Genomic DNA, 14,945 nt, shown 5'->3' with positions numbered 1-14,945 from the left:
GGTCCATGGCCTGGAAACTCCCCAGATCTTAATCCCATTGAGAACTTGTGGTCAATCCTCAAGAGGCGGGTGGACAAACAAAAACCCACTAATTCTGACAAACTCCAAGAAGTGATTATGAAAGAATGGGTTGCTATCAGTCAGGATTTGGCCCAGAAGTTGATTGAGAGCATGCCCAGTCGAATTGCAGAGGTCCTGAAAAAGAAGGGCCAACACTGCAAATACTGACTCTTTGCATAAATGTCATGTAATTGTCGATAAAAGCCTTTGAAACGTATGAAGTGCTTGTAATTATATTTCAGTACATCACAGAAACATCTGAAACAAAGATCTAAAAGCAGTTTAGCAGCAAACTTTTTGAAAACTAATATTTATGTAATTCTCAAAACTTTTGGCCATGACTATATATATATAATGTACATATATATATTATGTTCAATATATACTAAATGTACATTTTATGTCAAAAAGTTGCAATTTGATGTATTTTTCCATTATTAGTAAGCATTAAATATAGTATTTATGAATGAGCTATTTTATATTTGAAGATTTATATAGTGTAAATATCATAACTTGTAATTGATGTATTTAGTCTGTTTGTGTAATAACAATTGGGGGGGGGGCAGGTTGTCTTGAATGAGAGCAGGCAGATGAACCCTCACAATGTCAGTGAAGGCTCCAGGTCTCATGAGGTTGATCATCTTGGCCACCATGTAGACGTTCACCACGCTCTCGGCCTCAAGCTGTTGCAGAAGAGTGAACAGTGCACAGAACGTTCCAGCAGTCACACCACCACGCCTGCACACACAGTACAAAATCATCAAGACGCAGAGATTATTAGACAAATCCATCATAGAGCATGTTCAGTTCTTAGCCCTAGCGAGCCGCCCACCTAAACATCATTATTAGGCATCAAAGAATTGTTTTATTGATAAATACTTTTCATACTTAAATACAAAAAATCTCACATACTTTAAAACTTTTACTCAAGTAATATTCTAAATGGTGACTTCTACCAAAGTCATTTTGTGGTAAGATATCTGTGCTTTTACTTAAGTGTGGATTTCAAGTACTTTATCCACCACTGCAGACAGTGAGGCAGCTCACTAGTTTCTGGAACACACATAACATGTCTTTTCCAAGACGCAGTGTGCATCTCCTTCAGAGCCAAGATGCAACTCACTCGTCATGTACGACCATGGGTCCATCTTTGGAGCCGGACTCTTTTTGGACAATGTTGATCAGCTCAAAGACATTACTGATGGGACTGTCTGGATTTGGCCAGCGTGGAGCCCGGTAATGCTTCACTTCTAAAACAAAATCATCCTGAAAAAAAAGAGAGAAAAGAAGTTATTATAAACAAATCCATCATTAAGATGATTCTAACTACAAACCGTTGCTTCCAGGTAAAATACAAGTCCGTATTGCAACTTTCTCCAGTGAAAGGAGTCTCGTCTGAATCAGGAGAGAAATATGCACAGATCATATCAAACAGTCTAAACAAATATGTCAGTGGATTTTGATGTAAGAGTAGAACAGTGAATGCACTTTTTCAGTGGAGGAAGCATTAATATGGATTATGGACTGGTATTTTGAAGTGACTTTTTTTAAGTTAAAACAACTTAATGATGGATCTGTTTATTACAAACGCAGCTTTTCGCTTCACAAGACTTTAATTGATGGACTGGATTTGTGTGGTTTATTGTGATGTTTTTATCAGCTGTTTGGACTCTCATTTTGACGGCACCCATTCACTGCAGGGGATCCACTGGTGAGCAAGTGATGTTATTCTAAATTTCATCAAATCTGCTTTGATGAAGAAAAGTTTTTTTTTTATGTGTGTGTGTGTTTATGATCAATATGCTTCAGCAGATAAAAATGATTTAATGCCAAGTGTGTGAAAAGTACCAGATGTGTTTTTTTAACAGACTTTGCTCTCGCTTTCGTCAGCAGCCATTTGCTCCTCCTAATATTTTCCATAATCGTTCAGCAGGCACCAGCTGCGATCTTTAAAACAGATGCCTGTGTCCGTGTTTTTGAACGATTTTGGAGAAATGACACAAAGAAATCACTAATTTACAGCTCTGTGAATCAATTATCTCAGCTTTAGTATGTTACCTTCCTTTCAGTGCATTATGGGTAAGATTTCTAATCCTCTTAATGTTGCTAATGTTAACTGTTTAATCTGATTGGCTTTACGGCAGATATGATGATGTTACCTGAGTGGCCTCTAGAATGTAATCCTGCACTATCAACATGTCTTCATTGGACAGGCACACATGGCCCTCCCCTCTTAACGATACAGAGAACGTCTCGTAGCTGATTGGCTGATCTCTCACAGGCCAGAATATAATTGGTTCGCTGTCTTCTGTCTGGGAATGGAATAAAGAAATGACAGAGGAAGGGAAAGAGTGAATGAGAGATGAATGAAGGTATTATCGGTTTCATTCAGCACAAGATTGACAGGAAATAGGCATGATGCTATAAAGCAGTTAAAAGCTGTACTGACCGTGCTACTCGTGTCCGGCAATGAAACAATAACCAGGGCGTTGTGATCCCACACCATCCTCCACATGTCCTTCACTGTGCTGGTCAAAGGTTTCTGGGTAATGATGAACTCTTTGCTCTGCCGATAGCCCTGATATGAATGCATGAATGAGTCTTAATATCAATCTAAATACAGTTATAAATAGAGGATTGACTGGAGAAACATTGAATGTCTCACCATGACAAATGAGGCATTGATGTAGTCAGACGTCTCTCCTGCTGATGTGGACAAAAACACTCTGGATTTCTCCACTGCAAAACACACAACAATCACATGAGAGAACTGAATATCTGTCTACCAATCTATCCATTCCTCCATCAGTCTATTTGTCATTCTATCTGTCTGTCTGTCCCTCCAACATCAGTCTGTCTATCAATATCTTTTCATCTGTCCATACATTCCTCTATCCATCAGACTATTTGTCTTAGAGCTGTAATCGGGCCTTAAATGTTAGGCCCGACAGGACCCGAGCCCGACAGGTTTCGGCCCGAGCCCGACAAGTACATTTTGATTGACAGCTTTTTAAAAGCCCGAACCCGTTTACAGCCCGACATTATTCAAATGTGCGCGCACACACAGCTCTTTTGCCTTTTGTCAAGAATGAGTCATTTATACATATTTTAGCATAATTTATTCATAACTAACGTAGACTAGGCCACTTGAAAGTTGGAATAAAGAAATAAAATAAGTCCTCTGTAACATCTTAACATCTCAGCACTCTAAATAGACATAGGCTCATTTAGCCTATAAATAAACCAACTCACCAATAAAAACGAGTCTTTTTTAACAAATTAAATTAAGATACATTTTAAATTAAGATGGGTATTTGGCAATAACAAAATTAAAGTCTCCGCCGGATTTGCTTCACCACTAGCAGTTGACATTTAATAAAAGAATAATGCCAACATTAGCGTAAATACTCTGTCCACATTATGCATTTAAGACTCAGTGAATATTTGTTTATCATTTGAAAAACCTTTACTCACAGAGATAAGGCTAAGGAGGAGAATGATTGAATCCACTGTAGATGTCTTCAGTACGTTCCTGCGCTCACTGATGGTGCGTCATTATTCACTCATTATTCTCATTATAAACATGGTCAAAACTTTTCCACACCTCAGACTTTGCTTTAGTTGCTGGTGCAACCAAAACGTAATCGCCAGAGGCAAGCCTCCGTTACACCTACTCAACATCCATTTTCGCAACTTTCTCGCGCTAATCAAAACACATCACATGACCGCTCGTTTACTTCGCAAACCGGAGCGCAAGCCCGAGCCCGCGTGAGATGATATAAATTAAGCCCGAACCCGATAGGACCCGACGGGTTCGGGCAAAGATCTTCCGCTCTAATTTGTCTTATCTGTCTGTCTGTTCGTCTGTCCAACACCAGTCTGTCTATCTGTCCGTCCGTCCATCTGTCTGTCCATCCAACATCAGTCTAGTCTGTTTGTCTGTCTGTCCATCCAACATCAGTCTTTTCCGTTTGTCTGTCTGTCCATCCAACATCAGTCTTGTCTGTTTGTCTGTCTGTCCATCCAACATCAGTCTTGTCTGTTTGTCTGTCTGTCCATCCAACATCAGTCTTGTCTGTTTGTCTGTCTGTCCATCCAACATCAGTCTTTTCTGTTTGTCTGTCTGTCCATCCAACATTAGTCTTGTCTGTCTGTCTGTCTGTCCATCCAACATCAGTCTTGTCCATCTGTCCAACATCAGTCTTGTCTGTCTGTCCATCCAACATCAGTCTTTTCTGTCTGTCCGTCCAACATTAGTCTTATCTGTCTATCTGTCCGTACGTCTGTCCAAAATCAGTCTTGTCCTGTCTGTCTGTCCATCCAACATCAGTCTTGTCTGTCTGTCTGGCCATCCAACATCAGTCTTGTCTGTCTGTCTGTCCATCCAACATCAGTCTTGTCTGTCTTTCTGGCCATCCAACATCAGTCTTGTCTGTGTGTCTGTCTGTCCACCCAACCCCAGTCTTGTCTGTCTGTCTGGCCATCCAACATCAGTCTTGTCTGTCTGTCTGTCTGTCCATCCAACATTAGTCTTGTCTGTCTGTCTGTCTGTCCATCCAACATCAGTCTTGTCTGTCTGTCTGGCCATCCATCATCAGTCTCGTCTGTCTGTCTGTCCATCCAACATCAGTCTTGTCTGTGTGTCTGTCTGTCCATCCAACATCAGTCTTGTCTGTCTGTCTGTCCATCCAACATCAGTCTTGTCTGTCTGTCTGTCCATCCAACATCAGTCTTGTCTGTCTGTCTGTCTGTCTGTCCATCCAACATCAGTATTGTCTGTCTGTCTGTCCATCCAACATCAGTCTTGTCAGTCTGTCTGTCCATCCAACATCAGTCTGTCTATCTGTCCTTCCATCTGTCCAACATCAGTCTTGTCTGTCTGTCCATCCAACATCAGTCTTGTCTGTCTGTCCAACATCAGTCTTGTCCAGTATCAGTCTTGTCTGTCTATCTGTCCATCCGTCCATCAGTCTTGTCTATCTATCCATCCAACATCAGTCTTGACTGTCTGTCCAACATCAGTCTTGTCTGTCTATCTATCTATCTATCTATCTATCTATCTATCTATCTATCTATCTATCTATCTATCTATCTATCTATCCATCTATCCATCTCTCTGTCCATCCGTCTGTCTGTCCGTCCGTCCATCCATCCATCCATCCATCACTCTCGTCTTGTCTATCTATCTGTCTGTTTGTCTGTCTCTTTTCATCTGTTCATCCTTGCATCCATATATCTAACATAAAATAATGAATAGATAATGAAGAATAACAATAAACACACCAGGAATCAGAGAGCAGCTCCTGTTCTTTGTTCTATTGCAGTCTCTCAGGGCACTGCTGTAATCATTCTGTTTGGCATTCGACTGGCACACCAGCTGCAATGACAAGGTCATTGTCATGTATGTAAGGTTACATTATTCAACTAAATGGTCCTGATACAAATACTGCCAGCTGTACTATTCAGAAATCACTACAGAACTGAGAGCACACTTACTTTAAACTGCTTTTCCAGCCGTGTCTTGCATGAGGCCCCTGGGGTTAGGAGGTTGTTAACATACTGATGAATATGGCTTGATGGCACCTCTGTCTCTTGACTCAAAATGGCCTCTACTAGAGCATCATGGGTAAATATGTATTGCTCCTGTAAGGGTACCAGAACAGCTTATGTCAAAGTCCAACTTTGAGTGTAAATTCTAAGCAACACTAAGGATTGATTAAACTGTAAATAATGTATAATTTTTATTTATAAAGCAAGTTCTGCACACCAGCATGAGATTTGAATTGCTGTTCGCTCACCTCTGTTTGAACGAGATAGTTCCGTTGTGTACGAATGTGTTTAAGGAAACCCATAATGTTGACTGTCCTCTGCCCTTTAATCTGTTTTAACATGCTGTCCAAAACTATGTAGGTCCCTGTTCGTCCCACTCCAGCACTAAACACACACAAACACATGTCAGAAGTGTAAAATATACAAAATGACACTTTATACATTTAAAGAGTCCTGTAGCCCACCTGCAGTGTACAATCATTGGCCCCATGTGGTCTGTTTGAGCTCTAGAGGACTTGTAGACGAATGAAAGCACAGGCAGGGCGTACTCAGGTACGCCCATGTCTGGCCACTGTGTGTAGTGGAACTGTATTACCGTCTTCTCATTACTACGACCTCTCTGAGAACCCTGATAATAAAATATGAATAAAAATATCATAAACATGATCACAGTATACATGTGATCTTTAAACAAAAGTTGATGCAATCCTGATTGTTTTAACAAAGAAAGAGTATCATCATATTAAAAATTTAATATTTAAATTAATATTAACAATTTTATAGTACAAATATTAAAATCAGGAATGAAAGCGAATCTAGGCATTACATCATGATGCTGCACTGTATTAAAAATTTAAAGTCTTTTTGAGATTTGCTAAAGATTCTGTTTTTACAGTGTTTATAAATTCAGTGTTTTTAAATGTTTACTTTAAGTGGGTTTTAGATGATGGCAAAGATCATATAAATGCAAAAATAGAGGGGGGAAAAACATATCCAACATCAACAACTGAAAACTAAAAAACTATTTCAACCCTTAACTACTATTGTTCCAATATATTGTGTATCCCTACTTGATACCTTCTTTATGCTGGTATTTCTGATGGTGAAGGTTCTCTGGGTGTAGTATGCAAGGACGTTTGTGTTCTTAACAATAACCAGAAAGCATCCATATTCTTCCTGGTTCTCCAGAGGCCAGTACTGGTCACACTTCCTCTGAGAAATGGATAAACGTTGCGTTCAGGCTGAATAAATTTGTTACTGTCTTTTCACCGCAAAATATCAATTTCAGAAAAAAAATGTCTCATCCTCTTCTATATATATATATATATATATATATATATATATATGTATATATATATATGTATATAGATATACACACACACACACACATATATATATATATATATATATATATATATATATATATATATACACACATATATATATGGGTCAAAGACGAAAAAGTGTTTAAGCATAAAAAAGTGTAATACTGCTTTAAACTGTTGTAGCCCCCCCCCCAAAAAAAAGTTTTTGTTTTAGTTTTTCTGAGCAAAAAACAAATATCATACATTTTGCCCTGATTTACAGAAGACACCCAGTAAAATGTCATTCAGTGTAACAATCTTGTCAGGCATATTTAACACAAAAATCAATTTATGACATATTAAGAATTTTGTACTAATTTAAAACGCAATCAAATTTAGTATGCTCCATTATTCATATATATATATATATATATATATATATATATATATATATATAACATGCACTAAAATGGCTCACCCTTCCTTTCTCCATGAGGTTTGTGATCATAACAATCACTCCCACGTTCTGCTCCCACACCATCCGCCAGAAATCCACTGTGCTGGAGTTTAAGGGCCCTTGTGCTGCAATGTAGGCTTTCTGTTTGTTAAAACCCTTGTGTAAAACAGAAAGGAGAAACAAATAAAGCTACAGGAAGGAGGGAAGAACAAATATTCTTAGTTTAAACTTTGAAAGAACATCTCAGGTAACACAATATTACAACAGGGGCCCCAGACACTTTCTCACACTCAAAGTGCCACCATGCCTGACCTTTCTATGATCAAATCAATAGCAAAGCAGCAGTGCTTTTTATCACTTGTGCTAGTTTAAATGGTTACACTTTGAGGTAGTCATGCCTTACTGATTAAATAATGATATAATCATCATGATTTGCCTGGCAACATTTCTGAATTCAGTTAAAGTCTCTCACATCGATGTAGTTGGCATTTATATAGTCCCCTCCACTTCTCCCATCTTTGTCGTTTAGTGGTGCGAGTCGCACTCTGCTGTGGTCATCTAAAGGATGTAATTGAAGATATTACCATTTTATCAGTCACAGAAATGTGCATGTACTACTTGTATTTATTTGTGTCAGTGGTTCTCACAGGCTAAAATGTTGGCATAACGGTTCTTGTTCTTATTGTCTGGGTGGCTGGAACAGTCCGTTGTTGTTCCGAGGTCCACGGAGCATGTCTGAATTTCCTTAAAAACACAAACAACCCTCTGTTACAACAAGTCTGCCACAAAGTCACGAGTCACGACACTAAAGACATAGTCAAAGACTTTTCACAAGTGCAGACAAGTGAGGGTGACAAATTCATGCTAAAGCTAAAGCCATCAAAAGCAAAGAAATCAAAGGGAGATGTGGCTTACCTCCAAATACTCTTTCAATATCTGGGGGGGGGGGGGGGGTGAGAATGCAAAAAGCAATGAAATACAGTAACAAACCATGCACCAGAAATACAGAACAAAGCAAAGCACTGGGTTGGATTCTGCTCATTTCAAGTGTATTAACTTAGTTTTAGGATGCTGACTGGTCAGTAAAGCAAGAAATTAAGTTACATTTTGAGATGATGAGTAACATTGTGAAGTTTTAGACATTTTAGATATAGTAACAATTACGAAACATAAAGTTGCTAATGTGAGATATAGTTGAAATTGTGGGATGTGAAATCACAATAAATAATTGCAATGTAAAATTACGAAATGTAGTTGCAATTATAAGAAATACTTGCAACTATGAAACATAAAATTGTAATTGTGAAGGAAAGCCGCAGTGACAAGAAATAAAGTTCAAATTACAGGCTTCCATGCAAACTTTATTTCTTAAATATTTGTATTATCTTTTTCTTTAATCATAATAAAATAAAAAAGGGAAATATATCCAAATATTTAATTATCTGATGACTTGAGATATGCTGAAGTTTCAATTGAGGTTTTGCTTGAATCCAGTTAATGATCCATGCATTTCTGTAATAAAGTCAAAATAATAAACGAATACCAGTAAATTTTCAGGAACCTTTTCACTGCTGTATGAATGAACTTAGTCACAAATATTAACTATGATCAATCAAAATGGACAGAATCCAAAGACCTGCTGTCATGGAATGAACAGAACATGCATTCAAACTCTACCATCTGTATCAGTGCAGATGTTTAACGTAACTAGCATGCCACAGAACACATTTCACTAAAAGAAACTTTCAGCCTGAACATGACACAAAAGCAACACAGCTCTCAAACAGAAACTTCTGAAACATATCTATTACTTTTTCATAGTTAGCACTTATGACAAGAACTAATAAATTAGGTTTACGGTCTCGTTTGTGTCCAATTAATGCTTGCTTGATTTTTGCATGATCTAATGAAGTGTGAATAATTTAATGTTATGGTGAGAATCTACAATCTGACACTGATTGATGTTAATGAAGCTGTAACTGGGTCTTTCTGTGCACCTGACTGGAACATAGAGCTGAGTGCATTACTGACCTAATTATATGTCAAATATATTATCAACAACCTGTGTTCACGCGTGAATGGATAGAGAACGAATATGCGTGCCTGAATGAACCAAACAATTCATTTATAAGACATGCCTTAATGACATGTTGATTTTCTACATCAAGGCTCGTATGAGACAGCTGTCCCTTGAAGAGTGTCAAAACAGAGGGGGATGATAGGATACGAACCTCAAACTCTCTAGAAAATGAGTTGGTGTTGTGAAGCTCAGCCACGTGCTTCACAAATTGCTTTACTGACTGGGCATGGTGTTCACCTGGAAGTGTAAAAGACATGTCTGATAACCAAAACAGCAGAGAAACGCAGTTCTAATTATTATATGTCATGTGGATTAACCATCAAGTAAAAGGTATTAACATATTTTCCTTACAATTTTAATAATTATATTTTGTATTTAATGTATTTTTCAAGGTGTGTGTGTATATATATATATATATACATATACATGTCCTTCTCAAAAAATTAGCATATTGTGATAAAGTTCATTATTTTCCATAATGTAATGATAAAAATTAAACTTTCATATATTTTAGATTCATTGCACACCAACTGAAATATTTCAGGTCTTTTATTGTTTTAATACTGATGATTTTGGCATACAGCTCATGAAAACCCAAAATTCCTATCTCAAAAAATTAGCATATCATGAAAATGTTCTCTAAATGAGCTATTAACCTAATCATCTGAATCAACTAATTAACTCTAAACACCTGCAAAAGATTCCTGAGGCTTTTAAAAACTCCCAGCCTGGTTCATTACTCAAAACCGCAATCATGGGTAAGACTGCCGACCTGACTGCTGACCAGAAGTCCATCATTGACACCCTCAAGCGAGAGGGTAAGACACAGAAAGAAATTTCTGAACGAATAGGCTTTTCCCAGAGTGCTGTATCAAGGCACCTCAGTGGGAAGTCTGTGGGAAGGAAAAAGTGTGGCAAAAAACGCTGCACAACGAGAAGAGGTGACCGGACCCTGAGGAAGATTGTGGAGAAGGACCATTTCCAGACCTGCGGAAGCAGTGGACTGAGTCTGGAGTAGAAACATCCAGAGCCACCGTGCACAGGCGTGTGCAGGAAATGGGCTACAGGTGCCGCATTCCCCAGGTCAAGACACTTTTGAACCAGAAACTGCGGCAGAAGCGCCTGACCTGGGCTACAGAGAAGCAGCACTGGACTTTTGGACAAATTTTGCATGTCATTCGGAAATCAAGGTGCCAGAGTCTGGAGGAAGACTGGGGAGAAGGAAATGCCAAAATACCTGAAGTCCAGTGTCAAGTACCCACAGTCAGTGATGGTCTGGGGTGCCATGTCAGCTGCTGGTGTTGGTCCACTTTGTTTTATCAAGGGCAGGGTCAATGCAGCTAGCTATCAGGAGATTTTGGAGCACTTCATGCTTCCATCTGCTGAAAAGCTTTATGGAGATGAAGATTTCGTTTTTCAGCACGACCTGGCACCTGCTCACAGTGCCAAAACCACTGGTAAATGGTTTACTGACCATGGTATTACTGTGCTCAATTGGCCTGCCAACTCTCCTGACCTGAACCCCATAGAGAATCTGTGGGATGTTGTGAAGAGAAAGTTGAGAGACGCAAGACCCAACACTCTGGATGAGCTTAAGGCCGCTATCGAAGCATCCTGGGCCTCCATAACACCTCAGCAGTGCCACAGGCTGATTGCCTCCATGCCACGCCGCATTGAAGCAGTCATTTCTGCAAAAGGATTCCCGACCAAGTATTGAGTGCATAACTGAACAATTATTTGAAGGTTGACTTTTTTTGTATTAAAAACACTTTTCTTTTATTGGTCGGATGAAATATGCCAATTTTTTGAGACAGGCATTTTGGGTTTTCATGAGCTGTATGCCAAAATCATCAGTATTAAAACAAAAAAAGACCTGGAATATTTCAGTTGGTGTGCAATGAATCTAAAATATATGAAAGTTTAATTTTTATCATTACATTATGGAAAAAAATGAACTTTATCACAATGTGCTAATTTTTTGAGAAGGACCTGTATTTATATATATATATAGTGTGTGTGTGTGTGTGTGTGTGTGTGTGTGTGTGTGTTATGAATTTAAAATTCAAAGATCTCATCAAGTTTTAGGGAGTTGCACCACATGACACTGATCTGTTATTTTAAAGGACTTATTGATCTAGACACAGGTTCCCTTTTTTATTTCACTATTGTTTGTCAACGTGTTTTTTTTTTCCTTTCTTTTAAACGAGTTGGTCGCACCATATGACAGTATTTTAAAATATTAAAATCAGTTTTGTTGAAATAATTTTATATGATAAATTAGAATAGTAATAAGTTATGCATACTTTTAAACTACTTTTAAGGTCTTCTTTTCTAGGCTTCATTATAATATCATGATCATTTTTTTTTATTTATGCACCCACAAAAATATCAAAATGAGTTTTAATTCAGAAAATAAAAAATATTGTCACCATAGACAAGATGTATTTAAGTTTTTTAGTATATAAATTGTATTTTTATGTTTTCTTTTTAGGTAAATTAAAAATATAACAAATTATTGACACAAATATCATTGGTATCAATGAAAGCTCTCTATTATGATTATGAAAAAGTGTGTGTTACCTGTAGGGCTCAGCATTGGCGAGTATGATATCACCCTGGGTGATGTGCTGTCTTCAATGTAGAAATGAGCAGTCTGAAAACATGTCCTGTAACAGCATTAAACACTTGTTCTACTCTTAATGTAACATGAGTACTGTTGACTGAATAGCTTGTAAGGCAGATGTACTACACGAATTACATTCACACAAATATAACAAAAACACATAGAAAAATGAACAGTTCTATCACAAAAGCTTTGATTATTTGTATGTTGTTGTCTTATCCACATACTATATGAGCTTGAGATTGAACTCTTAAGCTTAAAAAATAAACTCAAAAACCATATTCAATCTAATCCACCAAACGTTTTTAACAGGATCACCAAGAGGTCTTTCTTAACTGTATTGTCTAAAACAGTAACTTCTTGGAATGGATTAGTGACCACAATGATAAGTGACACAGATTTAACACTAATGTTTCAAGATGTCCCATTAAGTGCGCATCTGTCTGTTCTCTAAATGAGCACCATGTAGCTACAGATGGAAAAGCAATCTAACATGCCCATGTTCTGCTGAGATCGAAACACCCACGGCTGCACTAACAAGACATGAACATGACTTGGTCGTGTTGAACATAATCACGTGGAGGTTCTTTCTCCAGCCTGGCAGCATGTGTTCCCTGTAGGCCCAAAAACAACAGATCAGCATATCGGAGATTTAATCACCGGCTCCAAGATTACGGATTTAATCTCCTCGCAATCTTCATGGTGTAACAACAAAAAGTCAAACATGAGCAATATGTTGAAGGGGCAAGAGGCACGTTGGAATGAGAAATGTACAATCTTGTGCCACTAAACTGTTTACACATCTGAGACGTGTTCTTGATGGGATTGCCAAAGTTGCTTATTTCACGGTTGGGAATATCTGACGGTAAACAGGATTTCAGACTTCCATCCTGGTGTGGAAGGACCATTTTTACCGCTTTGGTGTGAATTCTGGGCGGTTTCACACACACACACACACACACAGAGCAAGACCACCACCACATCATGGCTTGTTTATCTTGCTTCCTTTTGAGGTGGTACCTCACCCTGTGGGTGTGAGATTGGGTCTGTGCCCAAGATTAGACCCCCATCTCAGACAGACAACACGCTCCTCATGGGGCCACACCACTCCCCCTTCTCCTCCTTATCAACTATTGTTATGATTATGGATTAGTAACAATATGATTGAAATCATGAGCAGCTGCCTCAGAGGAAGTATATTTTTGTTTTCCATTCATCCTGTCTGACTATGCAAGACAAATGTCATAACAGATATAAATGCACAGTAAAAAATAAAATAACCTTGCTTGAGTAACATATAAATGAACTGCCTTTATTGGTGTCAAAATATTATGTAAATATTATATAATTAAATTAATTTTTAATGGTCAGCAAGAGTAAGCAATATAGAAATAATAAAAAAAATGTTAATTAAAAAAAGGAATTTTGTTTTACATTTGTATTAAATATGCAATTCTATACTAAATAAGATGCTGTTACCCATTGGACTTACCTCCAGTAGATAAAAATGCCAATCAAAATGATGATACCCAGAAAAGTGAGGGTGGAGACCACAGCCAGAGGAATCACAGCCTTCTTCTGGCGCTCAATGCTGCTCTCCAGGCCCACTCGCGATTCATGACTGCTGTTACCAGCGTCTATGGGTTAAAAAAACACCCTACTCAGATCAGAGCATCATTAGTAATAATCAATTTTCTTGATGGGAAATGCAGGATCCTATTAGAGATAATTAAACAATTAAAAAAAACACTGCAAACAAACTCACCTTATAATTTTTTTTTTTTTTCAAGTTAAGTGGAATTATGACACTTTACATAACTTGTAACACAGGTCAAGGCTGATCTTACTATAGTAATAAAGTGACATCACTGGCAAAGCAGTAGGTCTTAAGACATGCAATAACTGAGAAAAAATATATGTATAATCAACAAATAAAGAATAAGTAATAATGGTTTAAAACAATGTAAATACAATGACTGAATATCTACAGTATGTAGACGCAATAACAGCACAATCAGTGCAGTGGATATTAACAACAATAAAAATAGCAGTTTTTGGTAAATGTGCTAATTTGAACTTGAAATCATCTTAAAACAACTAAAAACTACCCTTTAACATATTGAGTTCAAACTATCAGATACAGGTTATTGAATCTTTTATATTGTTTCTCTTAGATTCTTAAAAACCTTGTAATCAGTATGTCATCCATAAGGATTGGTATAGAACCATTTAATCTATACCATCAGAAATGTGTTTTGAGTTGGTCTGACACTAAGAAGCTAAAGAGTTCACAGGTCATGATTCACTGCAGACAAACACGTTAGAGAGATTAAGACCTGGCCTAGGACTGTCTGAGATGACCTTGGCATCCCAGCCAAAACAATGCTGCACTGCCAGCTGTCACCTACTAGTGACCAAACATAAGAGATGTGCTGCTCTCTGCTGGACAAAAAGTGAAATTACCAAGTTTTCCCATGGTAGAATAATCAAACTGTGCTAACATAGCTAAGCCAAATCTTAGCTCAACTGTTAGGCCTCCATGCAGTTAAAATTGCTGTACAGATATTCTATCATATAACACTGGATTAATCGACAAATTGAGCCCATATTTAGTAATTAGTAAAAATATAACAAGGTATCTTGGATTTGAAATATGGAAAACATGCTGTTGGTATATTTCTGACGACAGATGTGAGCATGCTAATTCACATTTTAGCAAATAATCACATGAAGAACATGCAACACAAAACAGAACAGAAACAGGAATCACATGGGACTAGGAATTAGATGCATATTGTGATGATGGGATTTTCTAATTAAGATGATGGTTCTTTAGTAGCACATTGTAGCCTAACTTGTCAGAAGATTTGA

General features: G+C 37.7%; 1 protein-coding gene across 5 annotated transcripts in view; it reads right to left on the bottom strand.

Moving 5' to 3' along the window:
* The window catches only part of LOC132133081 (receptor-type tyrosine-protein phosphatase zeta-like), a 57,034-nt gene that overhangs the window by 2,466 nt on the left and 39,623 nt on the right, over positions 1–14,945 (bottom strand). For 3 of the 5 annotated variants that reach the window (XM_059545777.1, XM_059545780.1, XM_059545781.1), the window contains 17 exons: positions 13,567–13,711; positions 12,032–12,117; positions 9,603–9,688; positions 8,287–8,307; positions 8,019–8,115; positions 7,844–7,929; positions 7,393–7,527; positions 6,688–6,822; positions 6,075–6,238; positions 5,859–5,994; positions 5,557–5,703; positions 5,344–5,437; positions 2,726–2,799; positions 2,510–2,638; positions 2,220–2,372; positions 1,184–1,326; positions 663–798 (listed from right to left, as the gene is read on the bottom strand). In XM_059545777.1, the coding sequence (XP_059401760.1) occupies positions 663–798; positions 1,184–1,326; positions 2,220–2,372; positions 2,510–2,638; positions 2,726–2,799; positions 5,344–5,437; positions 5,557–5,703; positions 5,859–5,994; positions 6,075–6,238; positions 6,688–6,822; positions 7,393–7,527; positions 7,844–7,929; positions 8,019–8,115; positions 8,287–8,307; positions 9,603–9,688; positions 12,032–12,117; positions 13,567–13,711 (1,967 nt within the window). The remainder of the gene's footprint in view (positions 1–662; positions 799–1,183; positions 1,327–2,219; positions 2,373–2,509; positions 2,639–2,725; positions 2,800–5,343; positions 5,438–5,556; positions 5,704–5,858; positions 5,995–6,074; positions 6,239–6,687; positions 6,823–7,392; positions 7,528–7,843; positions 7,930–8,018; positions 8,116–8,286; positions 8,308–9,602; positions 9,689–12,031; positions 12,118–13,566; positions 13,712–14,945) is intronic. The other 2 variants (XM_059545778.1, XM_059545782.1) reach the window with 1 other exon arrangement.

Source organism: Carassius carassius, chromosome 50, assembly GCF_963082965.1.
Source record: "Carassius carassius chromosome 50, fCarCar2.1, whole genome shotgun sequence".
Taxonomy (NCBI): domain Eukaryota; kingdom Metazoa; phylum Chordata; class Actinopteri; order Cypriniformes; family Cyprinidae; genus Carassius; species Carassius carassius.
This window is presented reverse-complemented; position numbering and strand designations above follow the sequence as displayed.